This window comes from Nomascus leucogenys, chromosome 21 (assembly GCF_006542625.1).
Source record: "Nomascus leucogenys isolate Asia chromosome 21, Asia_NLE_v1, whole genome shotgun sequence".
In the NCBI taxonomy this organism is placed as follows: Eukaryota; Metazoa; Chordata; class Mammalia; order Primates; family Hylobatidae; genus Nomascus; species Nomascus leucogenys.
In genome coordinates, this window is record NC_044401.1 from 23246219 (window position 1) to 23272121 (window position 25903).

A 25903-nucleotide genomic window follows, 5' to 3' on the forward strand; every position below is an offset into this window, starting at 1 on the left:
ACCTTCTGCTCATTCTGAGAGCTGGCACTGTAAGTCACCTGTGCCCTCTCCTCATATAAACAGCATAAACAACCTCTCAGTTTGGCAGTAGAAGGTATGCTAATTGACATTTTGAAAATGGTCATTTATATGAAAGATAGACATTTCTTGTTAACAATTTGGTTTATTGTAATTTTTAGCCACAATATTTCTCCCCAGGTCCAAAAGAACACTGGAACATGAAAAGAACAGAATTAATTCTTTTCTATAAGTAGTATGAAGTGGCTGCTCATCCTATGTCGCCACTTGAAGAAAGCGAACTATAGGGTGCTCATTAAAATATCATAAATATCCTTAAAATGCTTTAGAAATTTGCAAAAGAGTCTTATATAATCTGGGCAATGATTTAAAAGAAGAAAAATGAACAAGATGAACACTTTTAACATCATTAAAATCTCAAAACAGTAATTTTTATCAAAATTGTATTTATCGCCCTATTATTTTTACTTGCTCATTCCTTTCAAAGCGTTAACAGGTTGCTTTCCAAATGAGGAAGATACATTTTGTGAAACTAATGAAAGACTTTACATTTAACCTTTTTAAAGTAGTAAATAATTTTTTTAAAAAATCACTTGTTTCTCCTTCCCCTTAACTGTCTGCTTCTTTGTTATTCCAGAATCCCTATAAGTTTACTAAAGAGTATTTTTAGTTCCCTTAAATGTTTTAGTTGCTTAATTTTTCCCTCGTAATCCTACGAGAAATGCGTATTCGTAATTAAAACACCTTCAACAACAAAAAGTTTCTGAATTTAGAAACAAAAATCTAGCAGGAAAAATACACTGCTATTCAAAGTAAACACCTGCAATAAATTATGTATTTATAGAATTAAAATTTTAAGATAGATCTAAAGCAGTTGTTCTTCACCCTCAACCTGGACAAGTTCAGCCTGCCTACAGGCCCTCATTATGCGGGCCCTACATCTGTCTGCCAGCAGGACTGTCTACCATTGTAGCAATGAATGAGTAGAATGAAAGCACTCAGGACTCAGGCAAACATTAACAAAATGTTCATTCTAGTTGCTCTCCAAGATTTTGGTATTATGTGTATACTATATGAATGTTACTGATGAAGGCATATGTATCTTTGGAATTTTCAATGTTTTTCCCTCATGTTCAATACGTTGTAATGCAGTACTCTTAGTCCAGATGCATTTCTCTATCTATTCTCTTTGGTATGTTGGGGCCCAACACAACAAAATACAGGAAAGCATTATGTATACTGATTAATAAGATTTAGCTGAGGTATTCAAGGAGCTTACAAGCTAGGAACATACTCATCATTACATTAATATCACTGTAGGGGGCTTACAAGAGATAAGTACACAATGGAAGACATAATTAATGAGTGGGGATGTACAGAAACCTTCTTTGCATAGAAGATAACATTTGAGCTTAATTTGAAGAGTGTTAAGAGTATATTCTAGACACAAGCCATAGTATGCACAAAGACACAGAAGTTTGAAATATGTTTACTATGGCAGGGATATGGCTGATGAAGATTGGAGCACAGAAGATAAAGAGTTTGATAGGATGACCAGTTAGAAGTGGTGGGTGAGGAATAATATAGTCACAGATAACTGAGTTCTCTAAATTAGACAACAATTTGAGTAGGTAAGCCAAAAAAATGGACTTGGAAAATAGAAAAGGAGGTGAGAATTAGGGCTCTGGGTAGGAGGCAGGTAGGGCAACAAACTATTTAGTTGTCAAATGTGAAATTTTTGGTCCTTTGTGATACACAAGTTGAGATGTCTGATAAACAGAGGCACAATTTAAGAATGTAGTTTGGCAATATACAATGTGCTCAGGAAAAAAAGAGGAAACAACAAAAGATCCCTATGGAAAAAAAAAGATTAAGAGGCAAAAACAATGAAAAGAAGAAACCAGTGAAAGAGATAGAGGAGGTCAAAACCAGACCAAGTTAGTCTCTACAGAATACCAGAGATCTCCGAAGAAACAAAGAACACTTCAAAAGGCAGACAGGAGTCAAGAATGTCAAATGCCACTGTGAGCTCAAGAAAGATGAGGACTATCTTCCTCACTGGTCTTCAGAAACATCAGGCACACACCCACCTTAGGAATTTTGCCTTTACTCTTCTCTCTACTTAGAATGTTCATCCCCCAGATACCTATATGACTCACTCTCTCTCACCTCCTTCAGACCTTTACTTGAAAACCATATCGCCAATGAAAATTCTCTCAGCATGATCTAAAATAGCAGACCCCTCCACTGTAAAACTACCTATCCTCCTTCTGTTTTATTTTTCTTCTTGTACTTACTATTATAGTAAATACACACACAACACACACCTACAACATTTAATATGTATTTCCTCCTTTAGGATGTAACATCCACAAGGCCAACGATGTTTGTCTATTTTATTCACTGCAGTATCTCTACCACCTTGAAACATGCCTGATAATAAGAGGTGCTCAAATGTTTGTTAGAGTAATAAATGAAGAAATGGAAAAGCCTTAAGAATGCAGGAGAAATAGTTGTAACAGTTCAAGAATTCATGTGTTCAGTCCAAAACCTGACGTGCTAAACAGTGAGTAGCTAACAAGGAAATAGGAATAGTCATAAGTAGACGGGTAACCTTTTCAGAGATTTTTAACTAGAAGGAAGGAAAGACAAAATACATTTTAAGTTCCAGGACAGAACTTACTGTTTTGCGAATCAGCTCTACACTTGTTGGAAAGGGAGTGACTATGGTATAAAGAGATGGATGACAGGTTCCAGACGGAAAGGAAGGAGGTGATGATATGAAGAGAACAATATAATTTCTAATACTTATAATAAAGACAAAGTATTAGCATTGGAGGGAAGGACATTTTCTCTGCCAAGTAAAGTGGCAAGGAGAGTGGCTAAAGCCTTATAAATTCCGTAAGTGAAAAGACAATAAGGTCCAACAAATGGCTCTGACCTCAGTAAAGTGAAAGGAGAGAAAAGCTGAAGGAGAGACAAAAAAGTGAAACTAGGATTTGGGCTCTCAAAATTTAGAGAACTTGAAACAATGTTTCTGGGGAATGCAGCCCCAAATGAACAGGCTAAAACTAGGTAAACAAAAAAGCAGTTAGGTTCAATGTAAACTTTAAAGTGTTGATTCATTCAATAAATAATCAACAAGATACTATTCTAGGCATTTAGAGGCAATCGTGAAAAATGTACCAAAATCCTGGCTTTCATGGTACCTACATTCTAGTGATGTCTGAACTTTTTTGCAGGTCTAATTAGCATTATTTTGTCACCTCCTTAAGCAGCCTGTAGCATGTGGTGGGTGCTGTGGCACCTGGTATAGTAAACAAGATCAACATGTAGATAATGTTGCCCCGCCCCCTTGAGCAGTGAAACTGCTAAGCATCACATGTGCACCCTCACCACAGGGCCCAAAAACAGGCTGCCAGGAGCCCGACACTACCAGTGACTGTGCCCCTTTCATCAGTGGAGCTGAATGGCATACACACACCACTCAGAAACTGGGAACAGGACTGTTAGATGACTACTGTCACTGATAACACTGCCCCCAGCAAAACCAAAGCCATATCACTGCTTTCACAGACCCACATAATCTAGGCCACTGAAGCACTCACAGATGTTGATGACAGCCAAAAAAAAATCACATTGTGACTACACTACTGTGCCTACCTAGAACCAAATCCAAAGCCAGACACCATGTATCACATCTGTAAGAAAAAAATCCCTACAAAAGCTACTCCATAAAATTGAAGGAGGTACTTATTCCACCAGATGCATAAGTAACAATGTAGGAGCACAAGAAACATGAAAAAGCAAGAAATGTAACACAAAGAAATACAATAATTCTCCAGTAACAGACAACCAAGAAAAGAAAATCTATGAAATGCCTAAAAAGGAATTCACAATAATGATCTTAAGTAAATTCAGCAAGATACAAAAAAATACAGATAGACAATTCAATAAAATCAGAAAAACTATTTATGATATGAATGATAAAGTCAACAAGATAGGTGTCATAAAAAAGAAAAAAGAAATGTTGAAGCTGAAAAAATTCGGTGAATAAACTATACAATGGAAAGTATCAGTAATAGATTAGATGAAGCAGAAAAAACTTCTGAGCTTGAAGAAAGGCTTTTTTAAATGATCCAATCAGAAAATAAAAAGGAATAAGGAAAGCGCAGGAGGAAAAGAGATGGGAAAAGGCACAGAAAACCTATTTAATGAAATAATAGCTAAAAACTTTCTAAGTCTTGGAAGAATATAGACATCTAGATCCAGGAAGCTCAAAAGTCCCCAAATAGATTCAACCTCAAAAGGTCCTTTCTGAGGCACATATAGTCATACAAAAGTCAACAAATTTTCTAAAAACAAATATTTCTAAAAATAGAGAAAAATGTCAAGTCTCATACAAAGGAATCTCCATCAGAATGACAGCATATATCTTAGCAGAAACCTTACTGGCAAGAAAAGAATAGAATGATATATTCAAGTTGCTGAAAGAAAAAAAAAAAACTCAACTAAAAACATACCCAGCAAAGCTATCCCTCAGAAATGAAGGAAAAATAAAGTCCCTTCCAGACAAACAAAAACTGAGAAAATTCATCACCACTAGATAGACTTTAAAGAAATGCTTAAGGGTGTCCCACATTTGGAAGCAAAACATTATCTACTATCATAAAACTACAGAAGTATAAAGCTCACTGATAGAGAAGATACATAACTGAGATAAAGTAATCACACCTTATCATGATAGAAAACCACCAAAGATAAACCATAAGAAAGGAACAATGTATATAAAAGAAATGATCAGAAAATAATTAAAAAATGACAAGAGTAAGTCCTTATTTATCAATAATAACCATAAATATAAATGGTTAAATTCCCCAATGAAAAGATATAGATTAGCTGAATGGATAAACAAACAGGACTCAACTATATGCTACCTACAAGAAACTCACTTCACATATAGAGACACGCACAGAATGAAAGTAAATGGATGGAAAAAGATATTCCATACAAATGGAAGCCAAAAACAGACCACAAGACAAAAACTGCAAAAAGAGACAAAGGCCATTATATAAGGATAAAGGGACCCATTCAACAAGACGATGTAACAACTGTAAATATACATGCACTCAAGACAGGAACACTCAGATATACAAAGCAAATAGTATTAGATCCAATGGGATAGACCCCAATATAATAATAGCTGGGAACTTCAAAATCCCACTCTCAAATTTGGACATATCTAGACCAAAAAAAAAAAAAAAAAAAAACGCTTAAGGAAATCGCAGATTAAATTTCACTATAGACCTAACGTTTATACAACATTTCATCTAATAGCTACAGAATACACATTTTTCTCATCAGCAAATGGAATATTCTTCAGAACACACCATATTTCAGGCCACAAATTAAGTCTCAACATATTTTTTAAAAAATCAAAATCATACAAAGTATTTTTTCTGACCACAATGGAATAAAACTAGAAATCAATAACAAAAGAAATTTTGGAAACTGTACAAACACATGGAAATTAAGCAACATGCTCCTGAGTGACTGATGAAAAAAGAAGAAAATTAAAACATTTGTTTCGACAAATGAAAGTAGGAACACAACATACAAAAACCTATAGGATACAGCAAAAGCAGAAGAAGGAAACTGACAGCAACAGACATCAACATAAAAAAATTATTTCAAATAAACAACCTAACAGTACACCTCAAGAAACTAGCAAAGCAAGAATAAGCCAACCCCCAAATTAGAAGAAAACAATAATCAGAGCAGAAATAAATGACATTCAGACTAAAGTATAATATAAAAGAGCAATGAAACATAAAGTCGGCTTTTTATAAAAACAAAATTAATAAACCATTAGGTAGACTAAGAAAAAAGAAAAGACCCAAGTAAAATCAGAATTGAAAAAGGAGACATGATGACTGATACCACCATAATACAAAGGCTCACCAGAAATTTTTATGAATAATGATACACCAACAAATAAAAAAAAAACCTAGAGGAAATGAATACATTCCTGGATGTTGCGGGAAGTCAGGGACCCCAAACGGAGGGACTGGCTGAAGCCATGGCAGAAGAACGTGGATTGTGAAGATTTCATGGACATTTATTAGTTCCCCAAATTAATACTTTTATAATTTCTTATGCCTGTCTTTATTGCAATTTCTAAACATAAATTGTAAAGATTTCATGGACACTTATCACTTCCCCAATCAACACCCTTGTGATTTCCTATGCCTGTCTTTACTTTAATCTCTTTATCCCGTCAGCTGATGAGGATGTATGTCGCCTCAGGACCATGTGATAATTGCATTAACTGCACAAATTGTAGAGCATGTGTGTTTAAACAATATGAAATCTGGGCACCTTGAAAAAAGAACAGGATAACAGCAGTTGTTCAGGGAATAAGAGAAATAACCTTAAACTCTGACCGCCAGTGAGCTGGGCAGAACAGAGCCGTATTTCTCTTCTTTCAAAAGTAAATGGGAGAAATATCGCTGAATTCTTTTTCTCAGCAAGGAACGTCCCTGGTAAAGAGAATACGCACCTGGGGGTATAGGCCTATAAACGGCCCCCCTAGGTGTGCCCATCTCTTATGGTCGAGGCTGTAGGGGTGAAATAGACCCCAGTCTCCCATAGCGCTCCCAGGCTTATTAGGAAGAGGAAAGTCCCGCCTAATAAATTTTTGGTCAGACCGGTTGCTTTCAAAACCCTGTCTCCTGATAAGATGTTGTCAATGACAATGGTGCCCGAAACTTCATTAGCAATTTTAATTTTGCCCCAGTCCTGTGGTCCTGTGATCTCACCCTGCCTCCACTTGCCTTGTGATATTCTATTACCTTGTGAAGTACTTAATGTCTGTGACCCACACCTATTTGCACACTCCCTCCCCTTTTGAAAATCCCTAATAAAAACTTGCTGGTTTTTGCGGCTTGTGGGGCATCACGGAACCTACCGACATGTGATGTCTCCCCTGGACGCCCAGCTTTAAAATTTCTCTCTTTTGTACTCTGTCCCTTTATTTTTCAAGCTGGCCAATGCTTAAGGAAAATAGAAAAGAAACTACGTTGACTATTGGGGCAGGTTCCCCGATACCTGGACTTATATAATCTACCAAAATTGAAGCAAGAAGAAACAGAAAACCTGAACAGACCAATAACTAGTACCAAGGTTGAATAAGTAATAAAAAGTCTCCCAACAAAGAAAAGCCCAAGACTACACAACCTCACTGCTGAATTCTACTAAACTGTTAAAGAACACCAATTATTCTCAAACTATTTTGAAAAATTGAAGGAGATAGAATTCTTCAAAAATTCATCATGCAAGGCCATCATTACCCTGATAACAAAATCAGACATGGACACACAAACACACACAAAAGAAAACTACAGGCCATTATCCTAGAATAACAAGATGCAAAAATCTTCTATAAAATACTAGCAAAATAAATCCAACAGCACATAAAAAAGATTATATACCATAATTAAGTGGAATTTATTCCAATGATGCAAAGACAATTCAACATATACAACACAATAAACATCACATCAACAGAACAGAGGATAAAAACCTTTTGATCATCTGAAACAGAAAAATGTTTAATAAAATTTAATATCCCTTCTTGATAAAAACTCTCAACAAATAGGTATATAAGGAATGTACCTCAATGAAATAAAGGCCATATATGACAAATCCACAGGTAACATCATAGTAAATGTTGAAAAGTTAAAGGCTTTTCCGCTAAGATCTGGAACAAGATAAGGATGCCACTCTTACTACTCTTATCCAATATAGTACTGGAAGTCCTAGCCAGAGCAATCAAACAAGAGAAAGAAATTAAGGGTCCAAATTCGTAATGAGGAAGTCAAACTGTCACTGTTGGCTGATGATATGATCGTGTTTCTAGAAAACCCTGAAGACTCATCCAAAAAGCTTCTACATCTGATACATGAATTCAGTAAAATTCCAGGATAAAAAAAATCAATGTATATAAATCAGGAGCACTGCTATACTCCAACAACGACCAAGCTGAGAAACAAATCAAGAACTCAAACCATTTTACAACAGCTGCAAAAAAAAAAAATACTTAGGAGTATACCTAACAAAGGAGGTGAAAGATCTCTACAAAGAAAACTACAAAACACTGCTGAAAGAAATCATCAATGACACAAACAAATGGAAACACATCCCATGCTCATGGATGGGTAGAATTAATATTGTGAAAACGACCATACTGCCAAAAGTAATCAACAGATTCAATGCAATTCCTATCAAAATACCATCATCATTCTTTATAGAACTAGAAAAAACAATCCTAAAATTCATATGGAACAAAAAAGAGCCCACATAGCCAAAGCATAGCCAAAGCAAGACTAAGCAAAAAACAAACAACAACAACAACAAAAATCTGGAGGCATCACTTTACTTGACTTCAAACTACACTACAAGGCTATAGTTACCAAAACAGCATGGTACTGGTATAAGATAGGCATGTTGACCAAAGGAACAGAATAGAGAACCCAGAAATAAAGCCAAACACAGCCAACTGATCTTCAACAAAGCATACAAAAATAAAGTGGGGGAAAGGACAGCCTATTCAACAAATTGTGCTGGGATAATTGGCAAGCCACATGTCAAAGAATGAAACTGGATCCTCATCTCTCACCTTATACAAAAATCAACTCAAGATGGATCAAAGACTTAAATCTAAGATCTGAAACCATAATAATTCTAGAAGATAACATCCATAAAACTTTTCCAGACATTGACTTAAGCAGAGAGTTCATCACTAAGAACCCAAAAGCAAATCTAACAAAAACATGTGAAAAAATGCTCAACATCACTAATTATCAGGGAAATGCAAATCAAAACCACAATTGTGATACCACAATTTTGATACCACAATATTTAGGTATGGCAAAAAATGACCATAATTAAAAAATCAAAAAATTATAGATGTTGACATGGATGCAGTGAAAGGAGAACACTTTTACACTGCTGGTGGGACTGTAAACTAGTACAATCATTATGGAAAATAGTATGGAGATTCCTTAAACAACTAAAAGTAGATCTACCATTTTATCCAGCAATCCCACAACTAGGTATCTACTCAGAGGAAAAGAAGTCATTATATGAAAAAGTCACCTGCATTCACATGTTTATAGCAGCACAATTTGCAATTGCAAAAATATGGAACCAGCCTAAATGCCCATCAACCGAGTGGATAAGGAAAATGCGTGTGTGTGTGTGTGTGTGTGTGTGTGTGTATACATATACCGTGGAATACTACTCAGCCATAAAAAGGAATGAAATAATGGCATTTGCAGCAATATGGATGGAGTTGGAGACCATTATTCTAAGTGAAGTAACTCAGGAATGGAAAACCAAACATCATATGTTCTCGTTTATAAGTGAAAGCTAAGCTGAGAGGATGCAAAGGCATAAGAATGATAATAATGGACTCTGGGGACTTGGGGGGAATGAGGGATAAAAGACTACACATTGAGTACAGTGTACACTGCTTGGGTGATGGGTATGCCAAAATCTCAGAAATCACCACTAAAGAACTTATCCATATAACCAAACACCACCTGTGCTACCAAACTATTAAAATAATTTGAAGAAATAAAAATGGGCAATTAATCTGAATAGATATTTAGCAAAGATGACACACAAATAGTCAACAAGTACATGAAAAATGATCAACATTGCTAATTATCCAGGAAATGCACTTGAAAACCACAATGAGATATCACACCCCAGTTAGAATGGCTATTATCACAAAGACAAAAAGTAACAAATGCTGGTGAGTTTGCAGAGAAAAGGGAACTGTTACACTGTTGGTGGGAATATAAACTGGTACAATCATTATGGAAAACAGTATCGAGGTTGCTCCAAAAACCAAAAATAAACTACTACGGGATCCGGCAATCCCACTTCTAAATATACATCTAAAGAAAAGGAAATCAGTATGTCAAAGAGATATCTGCACACCCATGTTTATTGCAGCACTATTTACAACAGCCAAGTATGGAATTAATCTAAGTTCCATCAACAGACAAATGGAAAAAGAATATGTGGTTTATGTACACACAATGAAATACTATTCAGCCATAAAAAAGAATGAAACTCCATCATTTGCAGCAATGTGATGATCCTGGAGGACGTTATATCAAATGTCAGAGAAAGAAATACCGCATGGTCTCACTCACATATGGAAGCTAAAATATTTGGTCTCGTAGAGGTAGAATGGTGGTTACTAGAGGTCGGCAAGGGTAGAGGAGAGGGGGATAAAAAGAGGTTGGTTAATGGATACAAAATTAAAGCTAGATAGAAGGAATAAATTCTAGAGTTCTATAGCACTTTAGGGTAATTACAGTTAACATTTATTGTGTATTTTCAAATAGCTAAAAGGACAAAATTGAGTGTTCCTAGGAAATGATACATGTTTGAGGTTATGGACATATTAATTACCCTGATTTGATAATTACACATTATATATGTGTATCAAAATATCACTCAGTACAGCATGGATATGTACGATTATCTGTCAATTTTTATGTGTCAAATTTTTCAAAGCATCTGAGTAGAAAACACGGTATGGCCAGGTAATTCTTCCTTTACTGTCTCTAGCACCTGGCTTGATCCTCCTTTTTACCACAGGCTTTGACTTCATTGTGCATAACCAGTACAACCTTTAGACCACCCTCCCCACCCCACCTGGGTTCCTTGGTACTCTCAACTCCAATGCCCTCCACTTCCACTCCCCACTTCCCTGCCCCTTTGGCTAACCCTCGCCTTTGTCCTGACCCATAACTGCACTGCTTCAGACTCTGCATCTCAGGCATTCCCTAGTGTTCACACCTGCTCATCTTTCCGTCTCCCTTACCCAATTGTCCTAGGTGTACCAATCACACCAGTTCTCCTACCTCATCACAGCTTCTGTCCTGGTTCTTACTCTGTCCCCTTCAGTTCCAAAAAATGTTCCTACCTTCTCTATCCAGATCTCAGATATGGCCAATTACCTCAAAGCTTCTTTCTTTTGTTCCTTGGTCAACCCTATCCAGAAAACTCCAGATTTCTCTTTTCCAAATAGGTGACTGAGTCTCACCTAAAAAATCTGCAGGGATATGCAGAGCTATACAGATTCAGGGTGCCAATCATTCATGATTTACAGCCTCAGCTCAAAACTGGTCTGCAACCTTTCCCCATTTTTCACAGCAGCTATTTCAAACCTTTCTCGCATCCTTTTAGCCATTCCCTCAACTATCCCATTCACTCGCTCAGAAGAGTATCAGAAAGAGTATGTCAGAAGAGCTCAGAAAGCCTTGTTTTTTCAGAGAGACACTCCCTCACAGTTCTGACTCCACCTCTTTTCTACCTGCATCACAGCAGCCACAGCAGCAACAGCAGCAGCAGCATCCAGCCCACTTCCTTCACTGGCCCTTCCAATAAAAGGAGAAAGAATTCCACCTCCCAAAGCTAATTCCTTCAGCAGGGCACCAGTTCATAATCCTTGGTGTCCCTCAGGAACCTCAGTTGCTGATCTGGCCCTTCTGTGAGCTTCTACCATTCAAAAGTATATCCAGAGACAGCCTTCTCCTCTGTCCTCATTACTAACCTCCTTACAAAGGAGTTACCAACCCTCCCTGTTTCTTTTCCTTTGCTCCCAATCACTTCCTAAGTCCCAACAATTGGGCTGCCTCCCCAATAATCCTAACCATGACCTTTCAGGGACACCACTCTAATGACTAATCACTCCAATGGACTGTTCTTCTGTCCTGATCTTACATGATGTGTCTGCAGAATGTGTGACTGAATCTCTTCCTGAAAACCATTCTTCCTCTAGATTCCATGGCATCACTCTGAGGTTTCCCTTCTTACTCTCTGAATACTCTTCTCCATCTCTTTCACATTCACTTCTTGTAGCCATCCCTCGTGTAGCATGCTCCTCCAATTTCCAGCCTATATCAGCTTTTCCTTCATGCTCTTATGAAATCTCTTGCCCACAGACTCAAATATTCAGATGGTGATCCTCAGATTTGTATCCCCAGCTCAGACTCCTAAACTACCAACCAGACATCTATCTCCATACCTGGATGCTTCACTGGACCTCAAACTCAAAACATTCCAAACTGAACTTGGCCATGCTATGTCTCCTTTCTTCCTTCTTCTATAAAGTTTAAAATTCCCACTTGTTAAAGTCAGAGAAAACATCAGGACACCATCACCATAACGTCGCCCCTAGAATAGTGTTATCAGTGGCCTAACCGGATTTGTTGCTTCCACATGTGTTATCCCCCACGATGTTCTCCAGACAAAAACCACAGCAATCTTCTAGAAGCCAAATATGATCATTCTTAAATCCCTCCAATGGCTGAGCATTGCCATCAGGATAAAATCCAAGCCCCCTGGCACTGCCTTCAAGGTCTTGGTGGATATAACCCCCATGGCTTTCTCCAATTTCATCTCTTACCACTCACAATGCTTTCAATGCCTACTGTCTTCACAGGCATTACTATTCACTATCTCCTCCTTCCTCTCTCCCTCCCTACCTTTCTTTCTCTCACACTACTGTATATCTTTGCAGAATGCTATTCCCACTGCTGGGACTTATCCTTTGCTCTCTTTGCCTGGAAAATTCCTTCTACAATTCAAGTTTTTCAGGACGGAAATTACATTTATGTTCTTCCAGTGTATATCCCTAACATCCTATGTCTTCCTTGACACCACAGGGTGTAGGCAAACAATAATCTTACATACTTCCATCATGAGTAGGACTATTACTGAAGTTGTTAACGGTAACTAAAATTTGGCATTCATAAACTAAAACCCACTCCTCATTAAATAATTCTAGTTAATGTTCTACTAAGACATCTGGCTGCCACATATTACTTGGAAATTTTGCCAAAAGTTGAAATTCCACCACCAACACTTGAAATTCACAATTTTGAGAAAAATTACTTTATCAGTTTATTATTGCTATTTTGAGTTATAGCTTAAATGATGCTAAAATCTTTTTTTTTTTTTTTGAGACAGAGTCTCGCTCTGTCACCCAGGCTGGAGTGCAGTGGTACAATCTCAGCTCACCAAAACCTCCACCTCCTGGATTCAAGCCATTCTTCTGCCTCAGCCTCCCAAGTAAATGGGATTACAGGCGCACGCCCACCATGCCCAGCTAATTTTTGTATTTTTAACAGAGACAGGGTTTCACCATGTTGGCCAGGCTGGTCTCCATTTCCTGATCTCAAGTGATTCACCCGCCTCAGCCTCCCAAACTGCTGGGATTACAGGCTGATGCTAAAATCTTAAATCAAAATCAGTACCCTTATAAAGGATTTTGTTGTGGTGGGTTGTCTGATTAACTCCTTAGTGAGTACTGATACATATTCATGTCAATATTTTTCAATAAATGGATTTTACAACTACATTTGTAAAGATGAACTGTTTATACTCCTATTGTTAAAGTAATTTTGCTTCAAAGATAACATTAGATCATTATTACAGAGTTATTCTTTTCACTAGAAAATGACAACAGGCAAGGTAGGTAGGCAACTACCTTGCCTGAATGCAGCTGGTTATAGTTTAAAACAATAAGCTATTTGCAACTTTTATATCATCACACATCAGTGTTATGATCAGTTCTAGGACATAATTAACAACATTACTAAGATTATTTTAAAAGCTAAAATTTTACCTTCTAAAAATGTTCTGGCATAGAATTAAAGTTATATCTGGGGTGTTACTTTCACTGTTTTCAAATCCATATAATTTTTGATAAAGAGATGTAGTTATATGTACTATTAAAATAAGTGCCCTTAACCACAGGTGACCCAAAACAGTTACCTCTCATATATATCAGAGAAAAAATATGGGTGAAATTGCTGATCTAAATAAGAAGAGTATGAATTATACAGTATCAATGGGTATGCGTATGAAGGAAGGGCTGTTGATGGGCCTTAGTTCAATGGGAAGGGAGATAAAATACTAGATTCATTCCCAGGTGTCAAGATTGGGTAGTGTGGTGGTACTTCCAGAAATAGCAGGAAGCTAAAATAAAATGAGTTCAACTTTGAGTATGTCAAACTTTATACTCAGAGACATCTGAGAGGAGAGGTCCATGAAATAGCAGGCTTTATCACCCTGAAGCTCAGGATACATGCTGGGCTAAAGGAACATATATGAGCTAGTCACTGGCCAAGATGCAGACAGCAATCAAATCAACCAGGGCAGGTATACAAAGAGAGAAGAGAAACGAACAAGAAAAGGAAAGGCAGGAAAACCATTCCCTCCTGTTATGATATAAGTATTTCAGCAAAAGCACTAGGCCAGAATAATAAATGCTTTTGATTCTCTGAGAGCTTTCTGGCGCTCACTCTCGTGTTCCAGAATCAGTATCTGACACCTGTAAAGGCAAATTTTCTCACAAAAATACATCATACATGATCCTTCATATTCAGTTTCCATCATACCACAATGTAGGAACATTCCAGGTAAACCATAGTTGAAGTGGCTGCAAATCAAACCAGATACCTTACAACACAATCAATTCAATAACTACAAACAAGATGTCAAGTCCTCAGACTACCATCAGCCACAATGATAGGCTTAAGCTCTGGCAGTCCATTTGGTCAACTGGACAGCACAGTAACACACAGCGCATTTTCCATTCCGGGCACTCCAATAGCACTCACTTTTTTTTTTTAGAAGCAATCAAGAGGCAAGATTTTGACTTCCAGCTAAAGTTGAATATGGTATGCCTTCTTGTATATACCTTCTTCTCAAACATTATGCAGAATCAATATTTCAAATATCTGCCTTCTGTACTATTCACCCAGAATAAATCATCACTATTTTCAGGCAAAGATTCACAGTATTTCTAAGTTTTAGCCAGACTTTATACGGCAAGAAGGCAATCATTTTACCAGGTACCTACTCTGTATCAGGCATTGTACAGTACTTAACATGTTATCTCAGTTAATTCTAAAACACCTCTATGAAATAAGGACCCACCCTACTACAGATCAATAAACCAGGATTCAGAGAGGTTAAATAAATTTCCCGAAGTTACCAAGCCACCACCTGGAAGATCTAGGATTTAAGTCCAGGCGTATCTGGTTACAAAGATTGTGTTCTTTCCATCATTACACATGTAATTTCAAAACTGTTCCAAGGAGGTGCCAGGAATGGCAGGGGCAGACAACAGTGGCTGACTGTGAAGCTCCAGGCAAATCATTCCCACCATCAACAGGGAAAACTGTGCTGTAATCTATTTATATACGGGGTTGCAAGTACAATTACGGTTGGGGTGGGAGCACTCTTATGCTTGAAAAAGAGACGTATAAAAATCTGTACGTTAAACTGACATGATACTGCTGCAACTATATGCATTGCTGAGAAAAAAAGACAGCATGCACCGGGAGCAATGGTGTATGCCTGACTGTAGTCCCACCTACTCAGGAGACTGAGGTGAGCGAATTGCTTGAGCCCAGGAGTTTGAGGCCAGCCAGACATAGCAAGATCCGTCTGTTAGAAAACAAACAGGCTGGGCACAGTGGCCCATGCCTGCAATCCCAGCACTTTGGGAGGCTGAGGCAGGCGGATCACGAGGACAGAAGATCGAGACCATCCTGGCTAACACGGTGAAACCTTGTCTCTACTAAAAATACAAAAAATTAGCCGAGCGTGGTGGCACGTGCTTGTAGTCCCAGCTACTCGGGAGAGTGAGGCAGGAGAATCACTTGAACCCAGGAGGTGAAGGTTTCAGTAAGCCGAGATCGCGCCACTGCACTCACTCTGGCCTGGGTGACACAGCGAGACTTCGTCTCAAAAAAAAAAAAACAACAAACAAACAAAGATAGCAAGCATACACTAAAGCCATACATACTTTAAAAATTGGTTCAGTAATTAATTTCCCTCTAACCAAGACAACATTTAACACATTTAAATTTGACTACCATTTTACTCTCACTGAGAAAGAGTTGAAAACCTAATGAGGAAAGAGGAGCTACATAAAATCAAAATATGAACAGATGCAAATATTTAAAATATTCATCTTACTACATAAGTCTGTATTCTGAATACGGGCATTAATGTAAAGAACAATTAGTGATCATTCTTCCACAGTGAAATAGTCTTGAGCTACAATTCTTCCATTTCTACATGTCAATTATTAAACAGTGGCAACAAAAAATGTGGTTCTTTGTAATAAGTGATTTACTTATTAGAAATAAGGGTTATGTGTCATAAATATCTGATATTGATATGCAATAAGTTGATACTTATTAATTTCATTTTATTTACAAGAATATCACAGGCATACACCAAATACTTCCTCTTAAAAGATGCTAAATCCTTCACCAAAGTTGTATGATTAGTCATGAGCACCACTTCTAAAATGGGACCAGTGGTAGATTTTATATAAGGCAGATGCCAAGCTATGGAGAATATGCATAATAATCATCGATGTATTGAGGCCTGGGTTGGAGAATCTATAACCTGTGGTCCAGATATAATAATCTTATTTAGCTCATGGTTCATTTCTGGAAAAAGACTTACTGCCATTGTTCTTTTTATGTTTTAATAGGATTTCTTTTTGATAAATGAAGTTTATGAATACAGCTTAAAAATTCAGTACACGAATAGGAAGAATCATGGTACATAACTGCCTCTGAATTCTCTTGCTTCTGTTCATTACCAGTGGGAGTTGTGTCAAGTGACTTAATTTGAGATTCGCTTTTTTCAACTACATACAAAGGGATAAAAATTCTGTTTAACACTGTGGATAGAATATACACATTGATTTTTTCCTTTTGAACAAAACACTCTAAAATGACAGCAAAAGGGTGTTTTTATTGCTGTTGTTTTTAGTTATAAGTACAAAGACAGGAAGAGAACAGATATAACTGGTGATACAGTTTGGATGTTTGTCCCCTCACACTGAAATATAATCCCTGATGTTGGAGATGGGGCCTGGTGGGAGGTGTCTGGGTCATGGGGGCAGAACCCTCAAGGATGGCTTTGTGCTATCCTTGCAATAGTGAGTGAGTTCTCGTGAGATCTGGTTGTTTAGAAGTGTGTGGCAGCTTTCCCCTCTCTCTTGCTCCTGCTCTTGCTATGTGACATGTCTGCTCCTTCTTTGTCTTCTGCTATGATTTCCACCAGAAGCTGAGCAGATGTTGGCGCCATGCTTTCTGTAAAGCCTGCAGAACTGTGAGCCAATGAAACCTCTTTTCTTTATAAATTACCCAGTCTCGGGTATTTCTTTATAGCAATGCAAAAACAGCCGAATATAGCAGGCAAGAGATTTCAGAAAAGGTTTAGAAGGCAAAAGCAGACAGAGGCAGAGAAAGCTTCTACCTAAGTGACTGCAAAAAGGGACTCTGAACCTAACAATCATCCCATAGGCCAATCTGAAATGATTTAGGATTTGAAGACACCAGGAACCACTTAAGGCAGTGTCAGACATGGGATTCAAACTAAGTTTGTTTGAAAATCTTCAAATAGAGAAGTTGAGCCCAAGGGCTCTTCCTTCACCCAAACCCTAAGATAATCCTCCCTACTTTCCACCACTAACACTCCCAAGAAAAAATAAAAAGAAAAAAAAACTGAAAAAACATCTCCAAAGATATTAAGGCTTTCAGAGAAACTGAATTTGAGATCAAAAGGACATCCACAGGGAAATGTCTGGAACATTCATAATCAAGTCTGGAGCTCTAGATGGATGTCAGGAAAAGACACAGGAGCCAAAAGATGACACCAAAAATTTGGAAGATATTACTTCAGAGGACTGACACTGAGGAGAGCTGAAGATTTTGAGAAACATCTTCACGAAAAAGTATTTAGCCAAAAGAAATCAGTGATGGAAACTGAAGGAAGTAACCAGAGGTAGGGATGGGACCAAGAAAGGACAATTATCACAGAAGCAAAGATAAACCAAAGAACATTTCTAAAAAGGAGAGAAAGACTTGAAAAAAAGGTGTTTCAACTGGTTAAACAGAATGAGAACTAGGGAAAGGTTACTGAATGTGGTCAGCAAAAGGTCACTGGTGAACATGAATGTAACTGGTTTCATGGAATAGCTTTCATTCAATCAGCGACTACATACTGAGCATCTATGACACATGTGCCAGACACAGTAGCAGGCTTCCCATGTCAGAGGGAACGAAAGAGAAAAAGGAGTCAGAGCAGAAAGCATTAAGAACTGAACAGTGCTTAAGACAGACTTTCATAAGGAATTTTGAGGTAAAAGGTAGGAGTAAAGTAGAATAACAGACCAAAAGGAAAGGAAACCAGACTCACAAAAATAAAACAAAAACATTGTTTTTAATTTTATATATTTAAAGAGAAACACAGAGACCTGATGCAAATCAGAAGCCAGTGAAGATGGAGGGATAGTAGTAGTGAAGGCAAGGGCCAAGGAAAGGCAGTGAAGTAAGGACACCAATACCACTGCACATGTTGTAGTCAAGGTAGGGGCTTGAGGGAATTTAGCCTTCAAGGGAGAAAGGGATATTCATCTGACATAGGTAGAAGAGAGCAGGGATAACACAAAGTAGATGTGAATGAAGCAAGAGTTTAAGGCTACAAGACAATGATCGAATGTGGACTGAATTTCCGGAAGCATCTCCAGCTAGATATAAAAACCTTATTAACATAAAATACATATTCCAGTAGAAAAATAGATGTAAATGTTAGAAGTAGCCACCGATGTTAGTAAAACAGCAAAATTTGTGTAGCATGTAAGTAGTATTTTAAGAATCAAAAATTTAATGATGTCCAAAGTTAATATAAAATATAATCTCTAATTGTTTAAAAATACAATTAATTTTTGTAGTTCAAACTTGTCTTGCAACCAACAATCTTTGACATCATCAGTGGGTATCTCCAGGTCAAACACAAAAAGAAGACTATATAAGGTTATGTTTACATAAATCTGCTATGGTTCTGATCAACTGGGAAATGCTGCACAATTTTTCTCTTATCACAGAAAGCATTATAAAATTTAGGTTACATTACCAAAATACATATTTGTTATGATGCCTGGTAGCAGCAGTCCCTGAACAACTGGGTCTGTGTGGCTAGGTTGAAGAAATCCTACCAGGAGGTTCCAGAAGGTTTTTTAAAAAGTTACATGAGCCAAAATGCACAGGATACCCCAGAAAAAGTGCCACAGTATCCTTTCTATTATGGGATAACTGCAGTTTCTGTATATAAGTAAATTTATAAGCTTCAAATCACAAGAGAAACAGTTTCATGACTGCATGGTATTTACTTAGGGGCTTAGATGCCAAAACGAAATTATCCTCAGCACTCAAAATAAGATGTTAAGAATGGATAGAAAAGATTGTTAGCATAGAGGCCCAGCTATTCTATTTGCCAAATATATTTACTGAATCCACAAAGATGTAACTTTCAGAGCCTTTGCAGGTGGAAAACAGCACTACTGGAAATAAGAGGCTGAATTTATCCAAGTTTGGAGACTGAAGATTTATTTAGGTGAAAGTATAGCTAAAATAAACCAGCAGGTATAGGCTAAATGGGGAAAGAAGCAGAGACTAAGAGAAGAAAAGGGAGCAACGAAAGCAGGAAGGTTTGGTAAAGGTCAAGGGTGAGTACAGAGGCAACAAGGGATTAAGAGATGGAACGACAAAAGCTGATAACCAAAGAAACTTGGAAGTTTGAGATCTCAGAAGTAACAGCCTTCCTATGAAACAACACAAGGGCAAGTTTCATTTATAGCATTAGAAGTAAAAGTCTTGAGTAGGGCAACTCAAGGCATGTAAAAACTGAAAAATCAGCAGCAGCTATAGAGCCCATACAATGGTAAACCAGCAGGCTGCCTAACAATTGATTGCAGAAGAGAAGTTAAGTGAGATACATGATAAAACCACCAGGAGGAGGATTTAGTAGCCAGACTCACAAAGCAGTGAAGAAAGGAAAGCAAGGTGATCTTCATTTTTTCCTTTCAATAAATATTTTTTTATTATAATGGAGAAGGCAGAAATAAAGAATTAAAACAACTTTGTCTTTATAATGTGTAATGTACTTGGGCATTATATAGTTTTTTTAAATATTAAAAAGTGCCCATATCAGTAATGAAGAATTGAAATAACTTTTCAGTCTTTCTACTGGCCAAGCTAATTCATTCTGAAATCCCCAGAAGGTTCAAATTTTCTCCTTGACTGTCACAAATCATATGAAAAGAAAGCAACTGGGACCAAAAGCCATGATTGTGGGATAGCTACCGAAATGTGATCACATACCTAGAAACTGGAAACTTCAAATTTCTAGAAAATCACTTATGAATAAAAAAGAGAGATCAAAAGGTTTAGTGATTTTCAAGTATTTTCAACTACTCATGGAGAATCCCCTATGTAGGTGTGCAGCTTATCTACTTTTTGTGCTTGTCCTCTTAGAGAAGCCAAGAATGACATGCAAGCTAACCAAACACACCTAACACAGAGCAATGATATGTAGAAACAGATTATTAACTTCTACCCTCCAAAAGCACTATTACTTTGCAACATTTCAGAAAACTCAGAAATCCCAGAACTTCCTAGGAAAAACAGACCATGGAGGTCATGTGATCTGACTTACAGATTAGCAAACAAAGACACAAAGAAGTTAAATGCCTCAGCTGAAGATCACACAGTTGGGTTAGTGGCAAAGCCAAGAACACCACTCTGTATACTCCCTTCTCAGAGCCTTTCCCCATCTGTCCAGACTCCCATCCCACCTCCCGATGCAAGTGTCCGACAAAGCTGGGCTGGATTTCCACAAAAAGTAATTATACAGTGTTCTTTTTGAAATGTAAAATAAGATGACAGAATCTAAAAGAATTAACAGCAATTTAAGATATTTGCTTGATATAAAATAATATTAATTTAAAACTATACCTTTACTGCTTCTGATGAAAGTACATTTTCCTTTTTCTGACTTGTGCTCATGGCCTCATTTTCAACACTGAAAAATAAAAACCACAGTTTCTTTTGAAATTAAAAGAAAATGATGAAACTACATGTTTTCTGTATTTAAACCCAAACTGAAAGGTCCTTTATCTGCAATGCCCAAAGATTGATACACCATGTTATACCAAGGATATATTGATTTGAATCTCTAAACTCAAAAAATGTATTCAAAAATGTTCATCTAGTCTTCAGATATTTGTGTGAACTCATTGTGCCTCATATTTTCTTACACAGATAATCAATATCACAGTAATGATATAGCTGAACAAAAGAGCACCTGTGTATTACTTTCATAACACTGGCAAGTGCTAGCACTCTAAGATATTATTTATGTGAAGGTTCCCCATAGCCAGATCTTTTCTTAATGCCCATGCTGGGTGTTATTTGGAACAGAATGCATTTCTATCCAGCAAATCACTATAAACATATAGGTCCATCTAGTGAATTCTGGGAATACTCAAAAACAGATGTAGGTTTATCTAGCCCCAAACGTGTTCCAGGTGGCACCTTAAAATCTGATTTCCCAAATGGTTACTTCTAACTGTCTTTAGTCTGGAATACCTCCTCAGATGCCTTTTGGGATGTCATTATAAACTACTTTCCCAAGACACATTTAAGATTTTTTTTTCTTTTTTAGAGATGGTCTTGTTCTGTTGCCCAGGCTGGAGTGCAGTGGTGCAATCATAGCTCACTGCAGCCTCCTGGGCTCAAGCAATCCTCCTGGCTCATCCTCCTAAGTATCTAGGACTACAGGTGCATGCTACCATGCCCAGTTATTTCATTTTTTGTAGAGATGGGGGTCTCAACTATGTTGCCTAGGCTGGTCTTGAACTCCTGGCCTTAAGTGATCCTCTAACCTTGGCCTTCCAAAGTGCTGGGATTACAGGCATGAGTCACTACGCCCAGATTCCAGATCTAAATATTTATATCTCTGTTCAAACATTATCCTGTTTTCATACTTTCATAATACTAGATAAATTAAGTAGCTTCACTCTAAAGATTATTGACTCTCTACCATATGCCAAGGATTGTGCTTAGCCTTAAGGGTGTAAAAATGAGCACGTCAGGTTCTTTGCAAAACTCAGTCTAGTTGGAGAGACTAATACATAAACCTTAACAATACAGTTTCATAAGAGTTATAACTGCTAAATGAACAAAATGCTACGAAGCATAAAAGAAATAAGGAACAACCAATTCTGCCTACTCAGTAAAGTACCCTCAGAGGAGGTGCAAAAGCAGGTGGTAATAGAGAATCGGGCATTTTCTGAAAACCAAGTTTTATTTGTTTGCTTTTAATATAAGTCTGGAGCACAGAGCTTGCGAAGGACAGAGGTGATCCTCCAAGGGATGAGACTGAAACCACAAATCGGTGAATACCAGACTATGAAGACCAGGCCTGACCCGTTATGAAATTTGACCTTTGTCCTACATGCAGTGGGAAGCCTTCAAGGAGGGGACAAGCATAAGCAGGAGGATGACTGAGAGTGGGCCAGATGTCGAATAGTGGTCACTGGTGGTGGAAGGCCCGGAGAGGAGGAAGTATCAATAGCTCAGATCAAATAAAGGCTGTCCCAAAGCAGATCAGATGGAAAGAGAGGACACGATTTATGCCATTTAGATTTTCTATCCATAAAAGTCTATGTTATTACGCACAGTATCCAAGAAACAAAGGGTCATGGTCAAAAAATGGAAACAAAAAATAAATCATGAACACCTGGAAAATACAATGGATTAAAATGTCATTAAGTCCAAGACTCCATGCAGAAACACATGGACCAGATACTGCTAAACAGATCCTTAAAGCTTCTAAATGTCAATAGAAAAAGTGTATATATATGAGCTGTGTGTTAAACACATAAAAAATTCTGTGGGATAATTCAGGAACAAAATCAGGAATAAAACAATAGAAAATACCGTACAATACAGAATTGTAACCCGTACATATGTATAAAATAAGAATGCCTCATAATTGCTTCTTTAAAAGTGAATAAGTTCTTATCTCTTTTTTTCTATTTTACTAGTCTTTATCTTTTGCCAAAAGGCTGTTTACAATTCAGTTGTTTTTTTTAAAAAGTAAACGTGAATTGATTTTGGTCTATTTAAGCTCAAATTAACAAAAACAAACTGGCAAATACATGTAAAAAGATCATGTTATAAAGATTTGGGGTATAATTAAGAATAATGCTGACCTTGACAAGTGAATTCTCTAACTACAATCTATTTTGAATGATCTACCTAAAAACTACGTAAACATACAACATCTAATTTTAGTCTCCTAGTTCATGCTTCAAGATTCCTGAAATTCTGCTTTATTTGGTGTGTTTACAGGGTTTTCTATAAACATACTGCCTAAGACTGTAAATGAAAACGGTAAGTTTCTTTTCTAATATAAAAGCTCTCCAGAAAATGCGGCTAAGTTCATGAGATTATGGCAGAACTCAGTCTTTTCAAATAGCTGTAATTACTTCCAAGTACAAACTACAAACACACACACAAATTCCAGAAAAACACAGCAGTAAATCAGCATGTAAGTATTGAGCAAACAATGGAAGAATTTAAGTTAAAATCAACAAAAGAAATATCACTTGATATTTCTTAAAATTCTCACTTAACATCCTTAAAGTTGCATGATTCTTATTGCTAAACCAAAATTTTAAAATGTGTTGAGTTTTAAAGCAAACAACATATTTTAAAATTTTGGTTGACTGATAAAAATCATTGCTTTTATTAAAATTTCAACACTTTTCTACATGAAACATTCTTAGCGTGGATAACATTATTCATGCCCTAGCTCCTGATACAACTGTTACCCAGAACCACTTGACATTACTAGAATACACCAAAGTTTACACGTCTACAAATCACTTTATTCTGCTGCTTGCAACATCCTTCCCCACCCTAATCAACTCTAAATCCTTTACAGCTTAGTTCTGGTTTTACTTGTATTTTTTGTGCTCTCACTGCATGCAGCAATACCTCCCACATATTTGCCACTCTTTATCATTAACAGCTAGTTGTCCATCTTCCCAACGAGAATATAAACTTATTAATTCAGAAGATGTATCATTCATATCTATATCCCAGAGCCTGGCATCCCTCCTGGCACCATGAACACACTCAAATATTATTTGTTAGACGAATTTTAAAAAATAATCTATAACCAGGCCAGGTGCAGTGTGGCCTGTAATCCCAATACTTTGGGAGGCCAAGGCAGGCAGATGGCTTAAGATTAAGAGTTCGAGATCAGAATGGGTAACATGGCAACCTTGTCTTGACAAAAACAAACAAACAAACAAACAAAAAAACCAAGGTCTGGGCATGGTGGTGCGCTTTTGTAGTCCCAGCTATTCAGGATGCCACTGTACTTCACCTGGGTGATAGAGTGAGACCCTGTCTCAAAAAAAAAAAAAATTCTATAACCATATTTCCATTTGTGCCTGTTTACCTTCATCAGAAAACACTGTTACATTGGGAACAATATAATTATAACATCAGTCTTTTTTTCTTAAGGAGGTAGCATATAAGTCTCTTGAAAGAATATGCCAGCCATTCCTATCCTACAACATACTTCTCTAAAACCATTAAGTAGGGAGTGGAGCTGGTGGGAAAAAATTACTCAACAAGAACAAGGTCATTTTCAGTTGATTTAAAAATAAAACAAAACATAAAAAAATGAGAACACAGTAGCTACACATACTCAAAAACAGTGAATACTCAGATGTCTGCTTAGTACAAATATAAAATAAAAATAAAATAAAATAAAATAAAAAGGACTCAAAAGGCTTAGGGTGATATTTTCAGTCTCTTAAAAAATAAATACCAAGGAAAGAGAACCATGTTCACCTCAAGCTTCACGAGAGACCACAGTCTGTTCCTATTGTTTGCTCACAATTTAACCCCCTTTGGGACCCAGGGTATTTCAATTAGGAATATTTTTAGAAAGCACACATTTTATTCATGGCAGGGGGTGAAGAGCAGAATTCAAAATCACATGTACGCACATATAAAACCACCTTACATTTCTAAATAGCCTCATCTTAGCTAACAGAACTTTAAGAATCAATCTTTCAAAATAGCTCAAATATGAAGGTCAATGTAAAATAAAAGTTCCTCATTTTTTAAGCAACTTTATTTGGACCACGGCTGAAAATGAATCCAACATATAGCCATTTAGCCTTTGTGTGACTCTGTGCCAGACAAAATATTTTTCATAGGCAATGCAAAAAAAGGATCACTTTAATCTAAATTTCCAATAATTTACATAAAGGAGAGCTCCTAACCTGTCACTTAAGAGATATTATTTTCTTAAAATTAAATTATAACAAGATTCCCTAACCAACAGGCAGATAAGCAGTGGAAAACTGGGCCCAAGAACTCACTCACCCACTCAACAAACTAGCAGTGCACACATGTGTCAGGCACTGTTCTTGGTGCTGAGGGTTGCACAATGTACAAACCAGACAAGGTCCTTGCCCTCATTCTTTCAGAACTCATGTCTATATGCATCAGAATCACCTGAGGCATCTATGTTTCTCAAACAGATTTCTGGGCCTGACTGTCAAGGCATCCAACTGGAACAGGGCCCAGGAATCTACATTTTGAGCTACAACTCACCCTTTACCCCAGGTTGTTCTAATGCAGGTGGCCCTCTGACCCCATTCTTGATAAACAATGGTCTGAGAGCCTCTCTATCTTTAGCTGACATCAACAACTGATAGCTGTAGAGGGAAGAGAAAAATCTGACCAGGAGAATCTCCACTTATTATTTAAAGATGTTAAGTGTGGCTAAAGATTAGGTAACAATTATTTAGAAAACACTACCCATTTTCCAACACTGCCGTTCAGCAAAGCTCCTCAATCCAGAAAAGAGGTGTTGCCCTAATGAGCACATACAGCACTGAAAG

The 25903-nt window shown here is 37.2% G+C and overlaps 1 protein-coding gene across 1 annotated transcript in view; it reads right to left on the reverse strand.

The window, feature by feature from the left end:
* Positions 1-25903, reverse strand: part of CRYBG3 (crystallin beta-gamma domain containing 3) — a 137141-nt gene that overhangs the window by 94183 nt on the left and 17055 nt on the right. Inside the window, exon 2 of the mRNA XM_030801803.1 lies at positions 20928-20994. Within this exon, the coding sequence (XP_030657663.1) occupies positions 20928-20994 (67 nt within the window). The remainder of the gene's footprint in view (positions 1-20927; positions 20995-25903) is intronic.